The sequence below is a fragment of the Callorhinchus milii genome, unplaced genomic scaffold (assembly GCF_018977255.1).
Source record: "Callorhinchus milii isolate IMCB2004 unplaced genomic scaffold, IMCB_Cmil_1.0 Scaffold6, whole genome shotgun sequence".
NCBI classification, from domain to species: domain Eukaryota; kingdom Metazoa; phylum Chordata; class Chondrichthyes; order Chimaeriformes; family Callorhinchidae; genus Callorhinchus; species Callorhinchus milii.
The window spans coordinates 2662109-2676483 of record NW_024704747.1 but is presented as its reverse complement, the minus strand read 5'-3'; the positions used below and the strand labels follow the sequence as shown (position 1 = coordinate 2676483).

Sequence of the window (14375 nt, the reverse complement as noted above, 5' to 3'; positions counted from 1 at the left end):
GGGAAGGAGGGGGCTGGGTTTGATACGTGAGAGGAAAATCATCACCCACCAGTGGAAAGGAAATAACCGCGGTCAACACGCCGGAGAGCCCTCTGCCACCCCCAGCGATAGACGAAACAAGAGATGACAAAATAAATCAACAGATATCGAGGAAACCCATTTGATTCGCCAGGGATTTTGAGTTTGGTCAAGTTGCAGAAGCCAGCGAGGAGAAACAGGACAAGCAGAGATCTCTTCCCCCCTCCCGTCCCACTCCACACACACACACACAGCCCCCATCCCACCCCACCCCAACATCACCTCAAAGTATTCAGAGTCACGGAAACACATCGACAAAACTCATTCGGACGCTCACTGAAGATCCAGACACTGACACCCAGACCTGCGCACATACACACACACATACACACATACACACTGCCACCACCACCGCCACCGCCACCGCCACCACCAGACGTGAGAGCGATACACAAACAGACCTCATCAATCCCACAGCTCGGAGGGCAAATGCAGTAACCCTCAGCCTGTTAATACAGTAACGTCAGCCGGGACCATACATTTAATACGACTTACCCAAAGTTACGAGCGATGGGAAACTTGCTAAGTTCTAGCGGAAAATTCAACGAGACTCGGGGGTGGGGGCAGGTGTACCACTTAGGCGATTGATTTTATGATTCACGCAGATCGGACTTGTGCGAGTTTCACCGCAGCAAAGCACTGGGCAATTCCATCCCCCGCCCCACCCTCCCACCTTATTAGGCACCTCGTCAAAGCACCAGTTTATTCATCACGTGGGTCTCAGGTCAGATACATACCCGATGTGGACAAACTGACTTCCTCCGCACTTGCACAACCCGGAAGTGGGACGTGCGGACATTTTGCTTACGGCTCTGTTATAACGCAGTGTCTTAATTTCCGGACTCAGACCCCCGCGTTATAACAGTAGCTGACCACACCCAGTGTTCGACTACCCTGAGCATAGGAACAGGACTAGGCCATTCAGTCCCTCGAGCCTGTTCCGCCGTTCTACCAGATCGTGGCTGATCCAGACCTCCCCTCCCACTGAGCATTATATGGAGCTTCCACCGCCCTCGACAGGAGCCTCGAGACATTTCTTAAAGTGCGGTCCCCGCAAGTTAACGACAACAAAGACGACGACTTGCATTTATAGCATCATCATAATGACAGTCGTTGCATTTGATACGGCGCCTCATCGCGTCGCCGAGACGCCTCAAAGCGCTTCACAGGACACACCGTAAAAGTGCAGCGACTGCGTATTTTGTGGGCGAAACGCGGCAGCCAATTGCGCACAGGGGCGGCCCCCGCAAACGGGCCGTGGGTTCGAATGACCAATTTATTTATTCACAATTATTTTTGCAGAGTAGCTTCCCAGAGCTCACGACGACAATCCATTCGCGATTATTTTTCATTCAAAATAAATCAACGCAATCAGAACAATTTGGTCGCTCGACCCACGGCTGTTTGCGAGGCACTTCGGTGCGCCATTGCCTGCCGCGTGTCGCCTAAAAGAAATACACAGTCAAGTGGCTTTGCAGCGTATCCCGCGAAGCGCTTTGAGACGTCTCGACAACGTGATAAGGGGCTGCATCAAATACGAGGAATATTGTCATTACAAGCTCGGAATTTCCTCGGGAAAACGGCTAAGGCCAACACATCGCAGTGGGATCAAAGAGTTCGGAACCGTGGGACAATGTTCTTCGTGACCAGCCATTTGCCTTACCTCTTCTTGTCAGCTGGACTGGCACCTGGGCTTCTGGGGAGATTCTCGATTTCGATCGGGATGGGACCTGTGGGCAAAGTGGTCACCACCGGGACAGTCGACCTCGTCATCCAGGCCTTGGAAGAGGAGAAGAAAAGGTATCGTACATCAAAGGCCTTGGCTTGGGTTTCAACGCCCTCTCGCTCGTCTTCAAATCCCTTCATGCCCTGACGCCTCCCGACCTCTCCCACCTGCTCAGTCCCCCACACTCAACTGACTCTCCGTTGCCTCTGCTCGACTGACTCCCTCTCCTCCTGCTTGTCCCTCGTGCCCTCTGTTCCACCATCGGCGGTCGTGCTTTCAGTCGCTGCGCCCCCGAAACTCTGGAACGCTCTCCCTCAATCCCTCCGCCTTGCTCCCTTCCTTTCCCGCGCCTGAAGACATTCCTCTTCGACCGTCGTTACAATCTCACACACACACACACACACACACACACCGCCCCCTTCAACTCCCACCTCCCCAGCCAGCAGCGTCCAGCACTTTCGAGACATCCTCCTGATGTTAAAGGATAATAATAATAATAATAATAATAACGATAATAATCCTTCCATTTGATACAGTGCCTTATCACGTCGTGCGGACGTCTCAAAGCGCTTCACAGGATATACCGCAGAGTGAAGTGACCGCGTGCTTGTAGGATCTGTGTGAGCGGCAAACTGCGTTGAGTTAAAAAGCCAGCAGCGAGGAGACGGGGGATGAAAACTGAGCCTCGGGTTACAGGGGCAGAAGTATTCAACACGACAAGCTTGGAATTCCGGTGATGTTTGAGCGCAGGGCTGCACTGTGCAATCCAGAGACGTCTCCGCCGGCCACGATTTGTTTAACAAAAGTATTTGAGACATTCCAAAGGGCTCCGTTTCGCAGCCCTCCGTGTTGCCAAACTTCTTCTACCCACGACTTGCGTTCACGCAGCTCCCCCCCCACCACACCCCACCACACCCACCACTCCAAGCAACGACCGCCACAACAACAACAAACAACAACGCGTATTTATACAGCGCGCGCTTCACGTGGAAAATAACGCTTACCTGGGACCCGGCTTTGTGATGTGCTCTGTTCTCCTGAGAACTGGCGTGAAGATGAATTAGGAAGTTAGTGACGAGGCACGCAGCGCGCAACACAAGCCACGGACCGCGCCGTGAACGCTGAGAGCGATTCATCTTCCCACTCGGTGAAATGAACCGATTCGGACCGTTACCGCCACCCTCGGGCATCGAGCCGATTCAACGAGGATATGGGACCGAAAGAGTCGGGATTACGCCAGGGCACCGACTGAGACAAGCTCGCGCACGGGGGGGGGGGGGGGGCATTTGTGGGTCCCCGTCATCGCAAGCGGCTGCCTTCGAACCAACCTCTACGCCGCACGACGATTGCTCCCGAAGAGCTTTGAAAATCGACCCTTCCCCTCCTCCTTCTCTCCCCCGCGCTCCCACCCCGTGGTCCTCACCCCCCCCCGCCCCCCGCCGAGAATTCCTCCCCCCCCGCAGCCAGTCTCCAAAGGGCAACCGGTTCAACGAGACCGAAAACGGGGTAAAAGGGCCACACACTCTCTCTCTCTCTCTCTCTCTCTCTCTCTCTCTTTCTCTCTCTCTGAGCCGTGAACACCCACCAACGATGTCGATCTGTTTCGTTCGTTTTCAACGCGTCAAATGTCGCTTCGAACTAATTGCGGCTCAGTTGGAAGCGTTCTCGCCTCCGAGTCAGAAGGTTGAGCGTTCGAATCCCCCTCTAACCCCACTCCCCCCTCCCCCACCCCCCCAATAAATCAAGACGCTCAATCCACGACTGTTTGTGAGACACACTGCAACGAGCAATTGGAACGGCGACAGATCGGTTCCCGTGAACCACACCCGCACGTTCAGTTGCTGTTGTATTGCCCCTCTACCTCCTCCCTCGCTGCGCCCTCCCCCCACCCCTACCCCACCCCATTCAACGAACAAACAACCCATAAATAGGAATCACGTGCATTTACCTGCTCTCCAGGTTTCTGTTGAAAGGATTCGCTGTGAAAATACCAGAGAAAAAAGACAAAAAGATTTGTCAGAATGATTCGCGACAAGAGTAATAACCTGTAATGTCCGTCGGCCTGGCTCAGTGGTAGCACTCTCTTCTCCCGCCTCCGAGTCAGAAGATTGCGGGTTCGATTCCCACCTCGGGACTTGGAATCACATCGTCTAAACTGTCGCCCCCAACACAGAGCTGGGGGTGGGGATGGGGGCGGGTGGTGGTGGTGGGGGGGTTCCTGCTGTATTGTCAGAGGTGTCGTGGTTCGGATGAGATGTTAGACCGAGGTCCGGGTGGATTTTAAAGACCCCTACGGTGCTACTCGAAAAGAGTAGGGAAGCTTCTCTCTCCCGGAGGTCGGGCCAACAAGCCCTCAAATAAAAATTGATCACTCGTTTCACGGCTGATTTTTCTGCGCAATTGGCTGCCGGGTCTCGCCCACAAAATACACAGTCCAAAACACGTTACAGTATATCCTGTGAAGCGCTTTGAGACGCCTCGAAGACGTGATAAGGCGCTGTATCAAATGCAAGGATTATTATTATTCTCCCACAGGCTCTCAATGGGATTCAAGGCACAGAAATGTTAAATACCAATTAAGACTCAGTGGAGAGTTGGAGAGAGAGAGAGAGAGAAAGAAAGAGAGAAAGACTTTGTCTTTTAAAAAAGATACGCTCGTTGGAGGGTACTCAAAACCGCGGGCTTTTACAGAGATTAGTAATGACAAGACGCCGAGAAAATTATCGTCGCAGCAATTAATTCTTGGTTTTAAGAAGCGGCGTGTTGGAGGAAAGCCAAGGTTGTGTTTGAATCGCAGCCACAAACCCAAGGGCGTACATGCCCCGAGCTTTTAATAATAATAATAATAATAATCCAGGGCCTTATCACGTCTTCGAGACGTCTCAAAGCGCGTCACAGAATATCCTGTAAAGTGGACTGACTGCGTATTTTGTGGGCGAAACGCGTCAGCCAATTGCGCACAGCAGTCGTGGATTGAGTGACCAGTTTTTTTTAAGATACGCGGAGGGATTATTACCCCGTGAAAGCGATCCGCCAATTGACTAAACAACCGGGTTCCTGCTGGATAAACAGAGACGCGTGGGGTAAGGAAACTTGCCGAATGTTTCACACCACCCGGGAATCGAACCCAGGACCTCTCGCTTGCGAGGCGAGGCGAGCTCTCTGACCGCCATGCTACAGGGCTGCGCTCAGTAAACGTACCGCGAGGCTCTCACGTTACCTCGTAGCTGTGTGGAGCGCCTGGAGTAGCGACGGCTGGGTCTACGTTCGAAGGACGCCTGTCTCCTGGGCTTCCCCGTCTTGGTCGTCTGGTACTCGGTCCTACCACTGCAAAGCAAGCGTTCGGGCATTAACCCCTGAAACACCACGGTGGGGACGGGAAGTAGGTCTGAGAACGTTGCTCCATGTGAGTTGTTGTTGTTATTGTTGTTGTGAAGTCCTGTAGCTCAGTGGTTAGAGCACTCGCTTTGTAAGCGAGAGACCTGAGTTCAATTCCAGGCAGAGGGCGAAACCTTGGGCAAGTTTCCTTACTCCACACAGAGCCTAATAATAATCCCTCCAAAACCACAAACAATAATAAATTGGTCATTTTCAATCTACGACTGTTTGTGGGACATCGCTGTGCGCAATTGGCTGCCGCGTTCGCCCACAAATATACAGTCAATTCACTTTACAGTGTGTTCTGTGAAGCGCTTTGAGACGTCCTCCCGACGTGAAAAGCACTATATCAAATGCAAGGATTATTATTATTATTATTATTATTATTAATGTAGCTGGTTGACGGTGTTGGTGGTATTGGAGCGATGGCTGAGTTTTACCAGCCAGCTCCCCAACGTTGCAAAACCTCACGAGATATTTTACGTTAAACGATTCCATCAACTGTGCAAGTGGCACTGAGGAGAACAGAAATCATCGCGTCCTCAAAGTAGGATTCAAAGTCCTAGCGGAGAACAATAAGGGTTACAGGCCCAGAAGAATCCCATCAAGCCCACCCTACTCTGCGGCCTATTAACCTTTCCCCTTCCTCCGCTCGACGGGCACTGGGTTGCTTCATGCCCCCCACTGCCCTGTCCGACCCATCATCAGCCTTCACCTTTCCTGGCCTCACCCTCTGGAAGTCCATGCCCGCAGTCCCTCCGTCTCGCCCACCTCACACCCTAACCCCTCCCCCTCTCTTGCCTCCTTCAAGGCCCGGCCCAAGACCATCCTCTTCGATCGCGTCTTCAGCCAACATCCCACCTCGCCTACCCTCCAGCCCTCTCGATTCCCAACCCCCAGCCCTTTGGGGGGGGGGGGGACGGCGGTGAGGGGAGTTCCCGGTGTCCTGTCCTGGCAATCTTTCAGGGATTTTCACCTGTATCTGAAGCGGGAGCCCATCCGGACGAACGCAATCCGGTTGGAATTCTTTTGGATGGGTCCCGTCAGTCGGAAGAAGGCGTGATGTTCCAGGGCGCACTTCCAGAGGTGCTTGCAGGCCTTGGGGTGATCCAGGCGGAAGACAAAGGTGTGCTCCTGTTCTTTGCCCTATTGCAGGAACAAACACACTTGCGGAAGACATTCAAATAATAAATAATAAATAATAAATAATAACAATCCTCGATACAGCGCCTTTCACGTCGGGAGGACACTCGGTTGTTCGTCGATCGCTGAATAATTGCTCCAAAAAAAATAATAATAATAATAATAATGCGGTCACTTAATCCACGCCTGTTTGTGGGACGCTGCTGTGCGCGATGGCCCCCCCCCCCCCCCCCCCCCCGCGTTTCGCCCACAAATTCACGGTCACTACACGTCACAGAGTATCCTGCGAAGCGCTTTGAGACGTCACTGTTAATGAAATAAATAACAAAACGTCGCCGGCCCTATAGTTGTGAGTTGAAGGCAAAATGTTGCTCAAAGTGGAGTGAGTTGATAAAAGAGATTTGGCTTCACCAACAAGAGTCAAATTATTAAGAACATTTCTACAGTTCCCCCTTCTCTCTCCCTCTCTCCCTCCCTCTCACTCCTCTCTTTCTGAGCATCGATACACTCCAGTAATTTTCCAGCCACACGGCTCGAGACTAGAATTCCTCAGCAGCGAGGGAGGTTACAGGAGAAATATGTCCGAGGCCTGAAGTCATCCGTCAGATAACGAGGAGAGATGTTGAGAGAAGGAGATTCATGCGGAGATGTTGTCCGAGCCAGTTCAAATGTTGCTTTCTCTTTCCTCTTTTTTAAAAAAAAAAGAGACGAAACAAACAGATGGTGGTGAGAACGAAAGGAAAAGAGCTGCTCCTTTGGGTAAATTGCACCGCCCGGCATGAAAGATTCTAGACCCGCGGGTCCCTTGGGTCGAATACCTGTCTGGGCTCACGTTAGCCGTGTGTTCAGCCAGGCCCACAGTTACCTAATCGACTTCAACCTCCGAGGTCTAAAGATGGGAGGGAATGAGGAATCACCTAAACTGTGTGTCAGTCTGGCACAGTGGTAGCCTTCTCGCCTCCGAGTCACAAGCTTGTGGATTGAATCCCACACGTAATCTAAGATGACGCTCCAATGCAGTTCTCGGGAGGTGGGAGGGGGAGATGTGGGGGGTGGGGTAATGGGGTGTTCCATTGTCGGGAGACGCCGTCGGAGACGTTAAAGATCCCGCGGCGCTGTTCGAAAAGGGAAGGGAGTTTCTCTCTCGCTCTCTCTCGCTCCCGGTGTCATATTCCCCCCAAATAAAATTGGTCACTTCAATCCACGACTGTTTGTGGGGCCGCAGCTGTGCGCAATTGGCTGCCGGGTTTCGCCCAGAAAATACACAAGTCACTACACTTTACAGTATATTCTACGAAGCGCTTCGAGACGTCCCAATGACATGATAAGGCGCTATATCAAATGTAAGGATTGTTATCATTGTTATTAAGGGACACACCCTATTAAGAAAGACCTCTCACTGATTCGGCTATGCTGAAGGAACATTGCCAAATGTCCCGTGGCTTTTGCGCTGTTCAAATCCACGGCAACTGGGAAATCACCAACAAACCCGGAGACACTAATACCTCAGGTTGCCGCTCCCAGTGACACTGTCAGAACAGTTTCCATTGCCTGTACGAGTCTTTACAGGGCAAGAGCTTCCACAAAGCTTTCACGAGGTGCCAAGTTTCGAACCGCCAGGGACAAGAACGAAACCTAAAGTCCAAAAATCTATTTTATCTGTCGGCCAGAACGCTGTGGGAGAGAAACTCTCTTCATTTCTTTTCGCTTAGTGCCTCGGCCTCAATCAACAATCCACCCAAATAGATTTCGAAACCTGACCCAAATTTCGCCCACAAAATACACAGTCAATTCACTTCGCAGTGTGAATCAGTGAAGCGCTTTGCGACGTCTCGAAGCCGCGATATCAACTAATACTTGCACTGATATAGCGCCTTATCAAGTCTTCGAGGCTTACTGGTAGATAAATAAGAGGCCTGTGGAGTACTTAGGAAACTAGCTTGAGGTTTCGTCTTGGCTGGGAATCGAAACCAGGTGCTCTCGCCCGTGAGGCGAGGGCTCAAACCACTGAGGCTGCAGCGCAGCACTCAACTAATTTGCCAAAGTGAACTGCTAGCGTCCGAAGGAGACTTGCAGAATCTACGTACAAGGCGCTGCCTCTTTGCAGAGCAGCTGAGAATGCTGCAAAACCACAAGCTCCCTTTATTCCTCTGGAAAAACGAGCTCCACAAAGAACTGGCGCCTTCAGGGTTTCACACGACACCACATCCAAAAGTGCAGGTCTCCCCCGAACGTGTCCTGTCCTGTGTTGGTTTCGCTTAGCGTTCAGCGTTCAGTGATTCAGCTGCTCCCTGAAGCAACAATCTTTTGTCTAACGCTGCAGTCAAACCAGGAGCTGAAATCCTACTGAAACTCCAGTAAGAATCCTTGCATTCGATATAAAATAATAATAATAATAGTCCTTGCATTTGATATAGCGCTTTTCACGTCCTCTCGACGTCTCAAAGCGCTTCACAGACTATGCTGTAAAGTGAATGGACTGGATATTTGTGGGCGAAACCCGGCAGCCAATTGCGCACAGCAGCGTCCCCACAAACAGTCGTGGATTAAGTGAACAAATTATTATTCTTTTTTTGAAGGGATTATTACCCCCGGAACAGCCATCCGCCAATCGACTAACAACCGGGTTCCTACTTACTGCCGAGTAAACAGAGGCGCGTGGAGTTTTGTCTAAGGTTTTGTCCCGCCTGGAAATCAAACCGGGGTCCTTTCGCTTGCGAGGCGACTGCTGCAACCACTGCGCTACAGGACTCTACCAGTCCTGGTGCACTCTACTGGTGGTTAAGAAACCACCCCTCTGTTCAAATAGCGTCACGCAATTTTATCGTCTGCACAAAGAGGCAGTTTAACCTCTGCACGAGCGACGGCACCTCCGACAGTCCAGCGAACCCGGGCGGTAAGGGACGTGTCGTTTCTTTTGTCAGGGTTTTCGTGTTACCCGGTGGTACGACGCTGAAAAATGATGTCCTCCACTAAAGCGGTCAGCCAACACTCAAAACGCTCAAGCCCAGGCTCACAAGTTGGGAGCTTTAACAAGGGGCCCTGTGCCAAAAAAGTTAACTGATGCATCTGAGAACCACGGTCTATTAATCAGTGTCTTCAAGAGAAAAACAGGAGGTCCTGTTGACCCAAGCAAGGATTACTAATAAGAATACGCATAAATACCCAATCCACGGCTGTTTGGGGGACAGCTGAATGCCGCGTTTCGCCCACAAGACGCGCAGTCACTCCACTTTACAGTACATCTATTCTGCGCTTCGAGACGTCTCGACGACGTGATCAGGCGCTGTATCAAATGCCAGGATTCTCGTTGCTTTTTTGAGGCAGGACTTTTCATGTCGGGAGGACGTCTCAAAGGGCTTCACAGGATTTTTACTGCAAAGCGTAGTGTTGTATGCGTTTTTTTAAGGCAAAAACGGGAGCCGATTCGCCCACAGCAAAGTGCCACAGCAGCCATGCGGTGAATAACCGATTTCAACTGGGGAGGGGGGGGGCGGAGGGGTGGGGTGGGCAGAAGTGATTACTCGGGACAAATGGGAGAACATTTCTTCTTCTTGCATACAGCGCAGTGATATCTTTAACGTCCACCTGAACAGGAACAGATGGGACCTCAGTTTAATGTCTGATCTGAAGGGTGGCACCTCCGAACAATACAGTGCTCCCCCTACACAGCACTGGGGAGTCAGTCTAAACTATGGGAGCTCAAAGGACTGATTGGGGGATTGAACCCACAACCTTCGGACTCTCTGGCGAGAGCCCCAGTGACCGAGCCAGACTAACACTGTGTTTTTTGACGTCTTGAAGAACTGAGGGAGATGGGGCTGAAGATTAACACCATCGCCAATCTTCCGTCACTGGGTAAGAATTGATGCTAATCCATGCAAAGGTCACCCCCATTCCCCACCCCCCGGAAAAGCTTTACCTTACCTGCTCATCGTCCTCCACGACCACCAGTGTTAGTTTGCTCTTCTTGAACTCCAGTCTGGTGATTTTGGGCCTTAAAAGGAATTTTTTTTTAAAACAAACAGAGGAAAATCAGGCAGAGAAATATAATCCTCGCTCACAGCTCTCCTCAAACATGCACGGCCACTGGGCTTTAGAATGCCTCTTACGTCAGGAGGACGTCTCACAAAGCTTTTCACAGGATTATACAATACGATAATAACCCTGGCATTTGATGCAGCACCTTATCACGTCTTTGAGACGTCTCAAAGCGCTCCACAGGATGCACTGCAAAGTGAATCGACTGCATCATGTGTGGGAGAAACACGGCAGCCAATTGCGCACAGCAGCGTCCCCGCAAACATCCGTGGATTGAGCGACCAATTTACTATTAAGGATTCTCCGTCAAGGGTCGTGCATTGTGTATTTTTGTTGGTGAACACGGCAGCCCAGCGTGCGCTAGGCATTGGGTTCCCACGCCATTCACGAAACACTTCAGCTTTGCTCTCGCGTGGTTTAATTCTTGCTTTTGAACCCAACACTTAGACTCCGTGCAGCAGCCAAAAGTTTGTTTTATAGGTAACTGAGTGCACATCTGAGACAAACAAAGTCCAAACCAATGCTACAATCTGTGCTATGCACCGCTAGGAATTTGGTGACTAGACCTCAGTCGCCACAGTTAAAGGCTTGAAGTGTGATAGGGGAAGGGGCAACAACGGCAAACAACAACTTGGGTCCATTACACAGGGTGAGGGGTCTCGTAGCCCTTCACAGAGGCCGAGCCGTAGGGAGGGGGTTAGGTTTGAAGACGAAGGCCTTCTGGCGCGACCTAAAGACGGGCAAGGAGGGGGAAAAGCAGGGAATTTGGGGCAGGGAGTTCCAGAGGGAGGGGGGATCGGGCAGTGGCTGAAAGCACGGCCACCGATGGTGCAGTGGAAGGGACGAGGGGCAAGCAAGAGGCCAGGGCCAGCCGAGCGAAAGCGGGGGCCAGTGGAGTGGGGGGTAAGCAGGTTGCAGAGGTAGGGAGGTGCCGGGGCGTGAAGGGCTTTTATACACGAGAGGGGCGGAGGGGTGAGGAGAATGAACCAACTTACCAGAAGAACAGTCCGATCTTCGTTTCTCCTTCGAACACCAGCACCCCCGTGGGGGTCAGACCCAGACTGTACTCATTTCCATCTCTTCCCTGGTTATTCAAAGAGGAGAAAAAAACTAACACGCCGTGGCTTTAGAGGAACCGAATCCCCTTAAGTTGCCTCGTGCAAATAACAGTAACTGATAGCAATCCTTACATTGGATCTGGCGCCGCATCGCACCGTCCAAAACTCTCAAAGAGCTTCACAGGATTTTTTTTTTTAAAAAATGGGAAGCGTAGTGACCGTACATAACGCAGCAGCCAATTTTGCGCACAGCAACGTCCCACAAACAGCCGGAAGCGAGTGAACAATTTTACTCGGGGGACTGTTGGTCAGGACACCGGGAGAGAGAGAGAAGCTCCCTTCTCTTTTCAACTAGTGATCTTTCAAGCTAACCTAAACAGGCAGATTGGATCTTGGTCTAAACCTTCACCCAAAGGACGGCGCAACAATAAATGATGCTTACACAGCGACTTTTATGTCACAAGGCAACTGATGGTCAAGGGTTTGCACCCCAGATGGGGGTTGGAATCAGGAGGGGTGGAGGACAGGGAGGTTGGGGGGGTAGGAGGGTGTCAGAAGGTGCGGTCAAAGAAGAGGGTCATGAGATGGATCTTGAAGGAGGCAAGGGAGGGAGGGAGGGAGGGAGGCGGAGGGACTGTGGGATGGAGCTCCAAAGGGGTGGGATCAGAATGGCTGCAGGTGGGGCAGGCGGGGCAGATCGGGGGAACACGGAACAGGCCAGAGTCCGCCGAGGTGGGGAGTGGACAGGTCGGTATGGTAACACCTCCCAACAACGCAACTGAGGTTCAATCAACGCTACCCTGGAGAGTGAGACTAGACAATGAGCTCAAAGCCCCGACGTTGGGCACGAACCCACAACCTTCTGACCAGGAGAGGTGAGGAGATCACTATTAGTATCCTGAATGGTGTCAAGGTTTGCCCCCCCGGCCTTACTTTGACCATGTGCATGTCCACTCCATACATCTCCAGCCACTTGGCTTTGTTCAGATAGTTAATTTCCGCCTGGGATGGAGTTTGCCCCCTGCGGGAAGAAACGAAGAGGATTTGACCCCCGAGTTCACCCGCCGTCACGGAAAGATTCTCATTACGTTCAGCCATTCAGGGTTTTTTGTTGCGTGGGGTGGGGGGGGAAGGGGTCAGGCGGGTGTCTGACACACCCGGAAACCCATCACCGTCCTTAAGAGCGTCCAAACCCAACTGAAACTCCAAACCAAACTGCGCCAGTCTGTTCCACTCCCCATCCTCCTCCTCCTCTCCCCATTCCTCTCCCTGTCCATCCCCCTCTCTCCCCCCACCCCACCCCACCCCACCCCCCGCCCCCCCACCCTCTCTCGGAGAAAATAGTTTTGGGTAACGCCGGCCACAGTACCTGCATTCTTTCCACTTCTCAAAGATGGCGAGTTCCATCTCCTCTGTCTGACTTGGTACAAACCGGAATTCCGACACCAGGTCAGGGCTGAACTCTGATGGGTCACTGTCACCCAATTCAGCTGCAAACGGAGAGAGAGAGAGAGAGAGAGAGAGAGAAAGAGGGAGCGAAAGAGAGAGAGAGAGAGAGAGAAGGGGGTGGGGGGGAGAAGAGAGATTCAATGGCCGGAAGACTACCACCCAACTTGAATGTAGAGGCAGAGTGGTCCAACTGGTGCCCGGAGATGATTTCATTCAGCTCTCTTTCGACCCACACCACCCCCATCACTCGCACCCACCCCCCCATCTCTGTCTTTCTTTCTTCCTCTGTCTCTCTCTCTCTTCCTCCCCATCTCTCTCTCTCTCTCTCTTCCCCCATCTCATCTCTCTCTTCTCCCTCGTCTCTCTCTCTCTCTCTCCCCCCCATTTATCTCTCTCTCTTTCCTCCCCCCATCTACTTTTTCCACCTCCTCCGTCTCAAAGCCCTTCACAGAATCTATTGCGAATCTATTTGTGGGCAAAACGCGGCAGCCAATTGCGCACAGCAGCGTCCCCACAAACAGTCATATACATTGAGTGACCAAATTATTATTATTATTATTATTATTTTTTTGGTGGGATTATTATCCCAGGAGAGCCATCCGCCAATCGACTAACAACCCGGTTCCTACTTACTGCCGGGTAAACAGAGGCTTGTGCTTGTGTGGAGTGAGGAAAACTTGCCCGAGGTTTCACCCTGCCCTGGGAATCGAACCCGGGTCCTCTCGCGTGCGAGGCGGGGGCTCTAACCGACACGCTACAGGGCTCGTAAAGAACACGGAAGACACATCACCGTACAGCAGGCAATCTGGAACAAGGTCTTACCTTGTAACGCGTAAGCTGCCAGCTGCACTGACGTGTCGAACGGACATTCTAACCTGGGGACGTTGAAAGAGACAGAAGTCGGGGGGGACACGAGAAAGGATTAACAATTCTTTTTTTTTTTACAGTCGCAGCGTTGCTCTGTCCAAAACGTCGCTGCTTGCGGGTAATTTATTGACCCTACGAGGCAGGCTTCCCGAGCCTCGACCAGCCAATGTTAATAATAATAATAATAATAATAATCCTTGCATTCGATGTTGCGACGTCTCAAAGCGCTTCACAGGATACACCGCAAAGTGGAGCGGAGCGACTGACTGTCTCCTTTTGGGGCGAAACGCGGCAGCCAATTTGCTCACAGCAACCCACCGTGGAGTGAGTGAACAGTTTTATCTGAGGGATTCTCGGCCAGGACAGCGGGACCTCAGTTTAACGTCTCAAACCGGCAGCGCTCTCGACTCCGAGTCAGAGGGTTGTGGGTTCAAGCCCCCCCCCAACCCCCAACCAAAGCAATGCTGCACTATCGGAGATTGCCAGACTCACGCGGGTTTATTTTAAAATAATTTATACTTACTTGCCGCTCAGGATATCCTGTTTCAGCTGCAGGACAAACAAATACCTGGGAAGAACAAGTCAAGATTGAACGGATCGCGCAGGAAAAAAAAAAAAACAGAAGGAGAACAAAG

The 14375-nt window shown here is 51.7% G+C and overlaps 1 protein-coding gene across 2 annotated transcripts in view; it reads right to left on the bottom strand.

Moving 5' to 3' along the window:
* The window catches only part of epb41l5 (erythrocyte membrane protein band 4.1 like 5), a 46501-nt gene that overhangs the window by 13297 nt on the left and 18829 nt on the right, over window positions 1–14375 (bottom strand). For both annotated transcript variants that reach the window (XM_042336492.1, XM_042336493.1), the window contains exons 5-15: window positions 14264–14308; window positions 13696–13748; window positions 12794–12914; window positions 12358–12445; window positions 11362–11450; window positions 10253–10322; window positions 6159–6328; window positions 5025–5131; window positions 3753–3783; window positions 2809–2848; window positions 1742–1857 (exon numbers count right to left, since the gene is read on the bottom strand). In XM_042336492.1, coding sequence (XP_042192426.1) covers window positions 1742–1857; window positions 2809–2848; window positions 3753–3783; window positions 5025–5131; window positions 6159–6328; window positions 10253–10322; window positions 11362–11450; window positions 12358–12445; window positions 12794–12914; window positions 13696–13748; window positions 14264–14308 — 930 coding nt within the window. The remainder of the gene's footprint in view (window positions 1–1741; window positions 1858–2808; window positions 2849–3752; window positions 3784–5024; window positions 5132–6158; window positions 6329–10252; window positions 10323–11361; window positions 11451–12357; window positions 12446–12793; window positions 12915–13695; window positions 13749–14263; window positions 14309–14375) is intronic.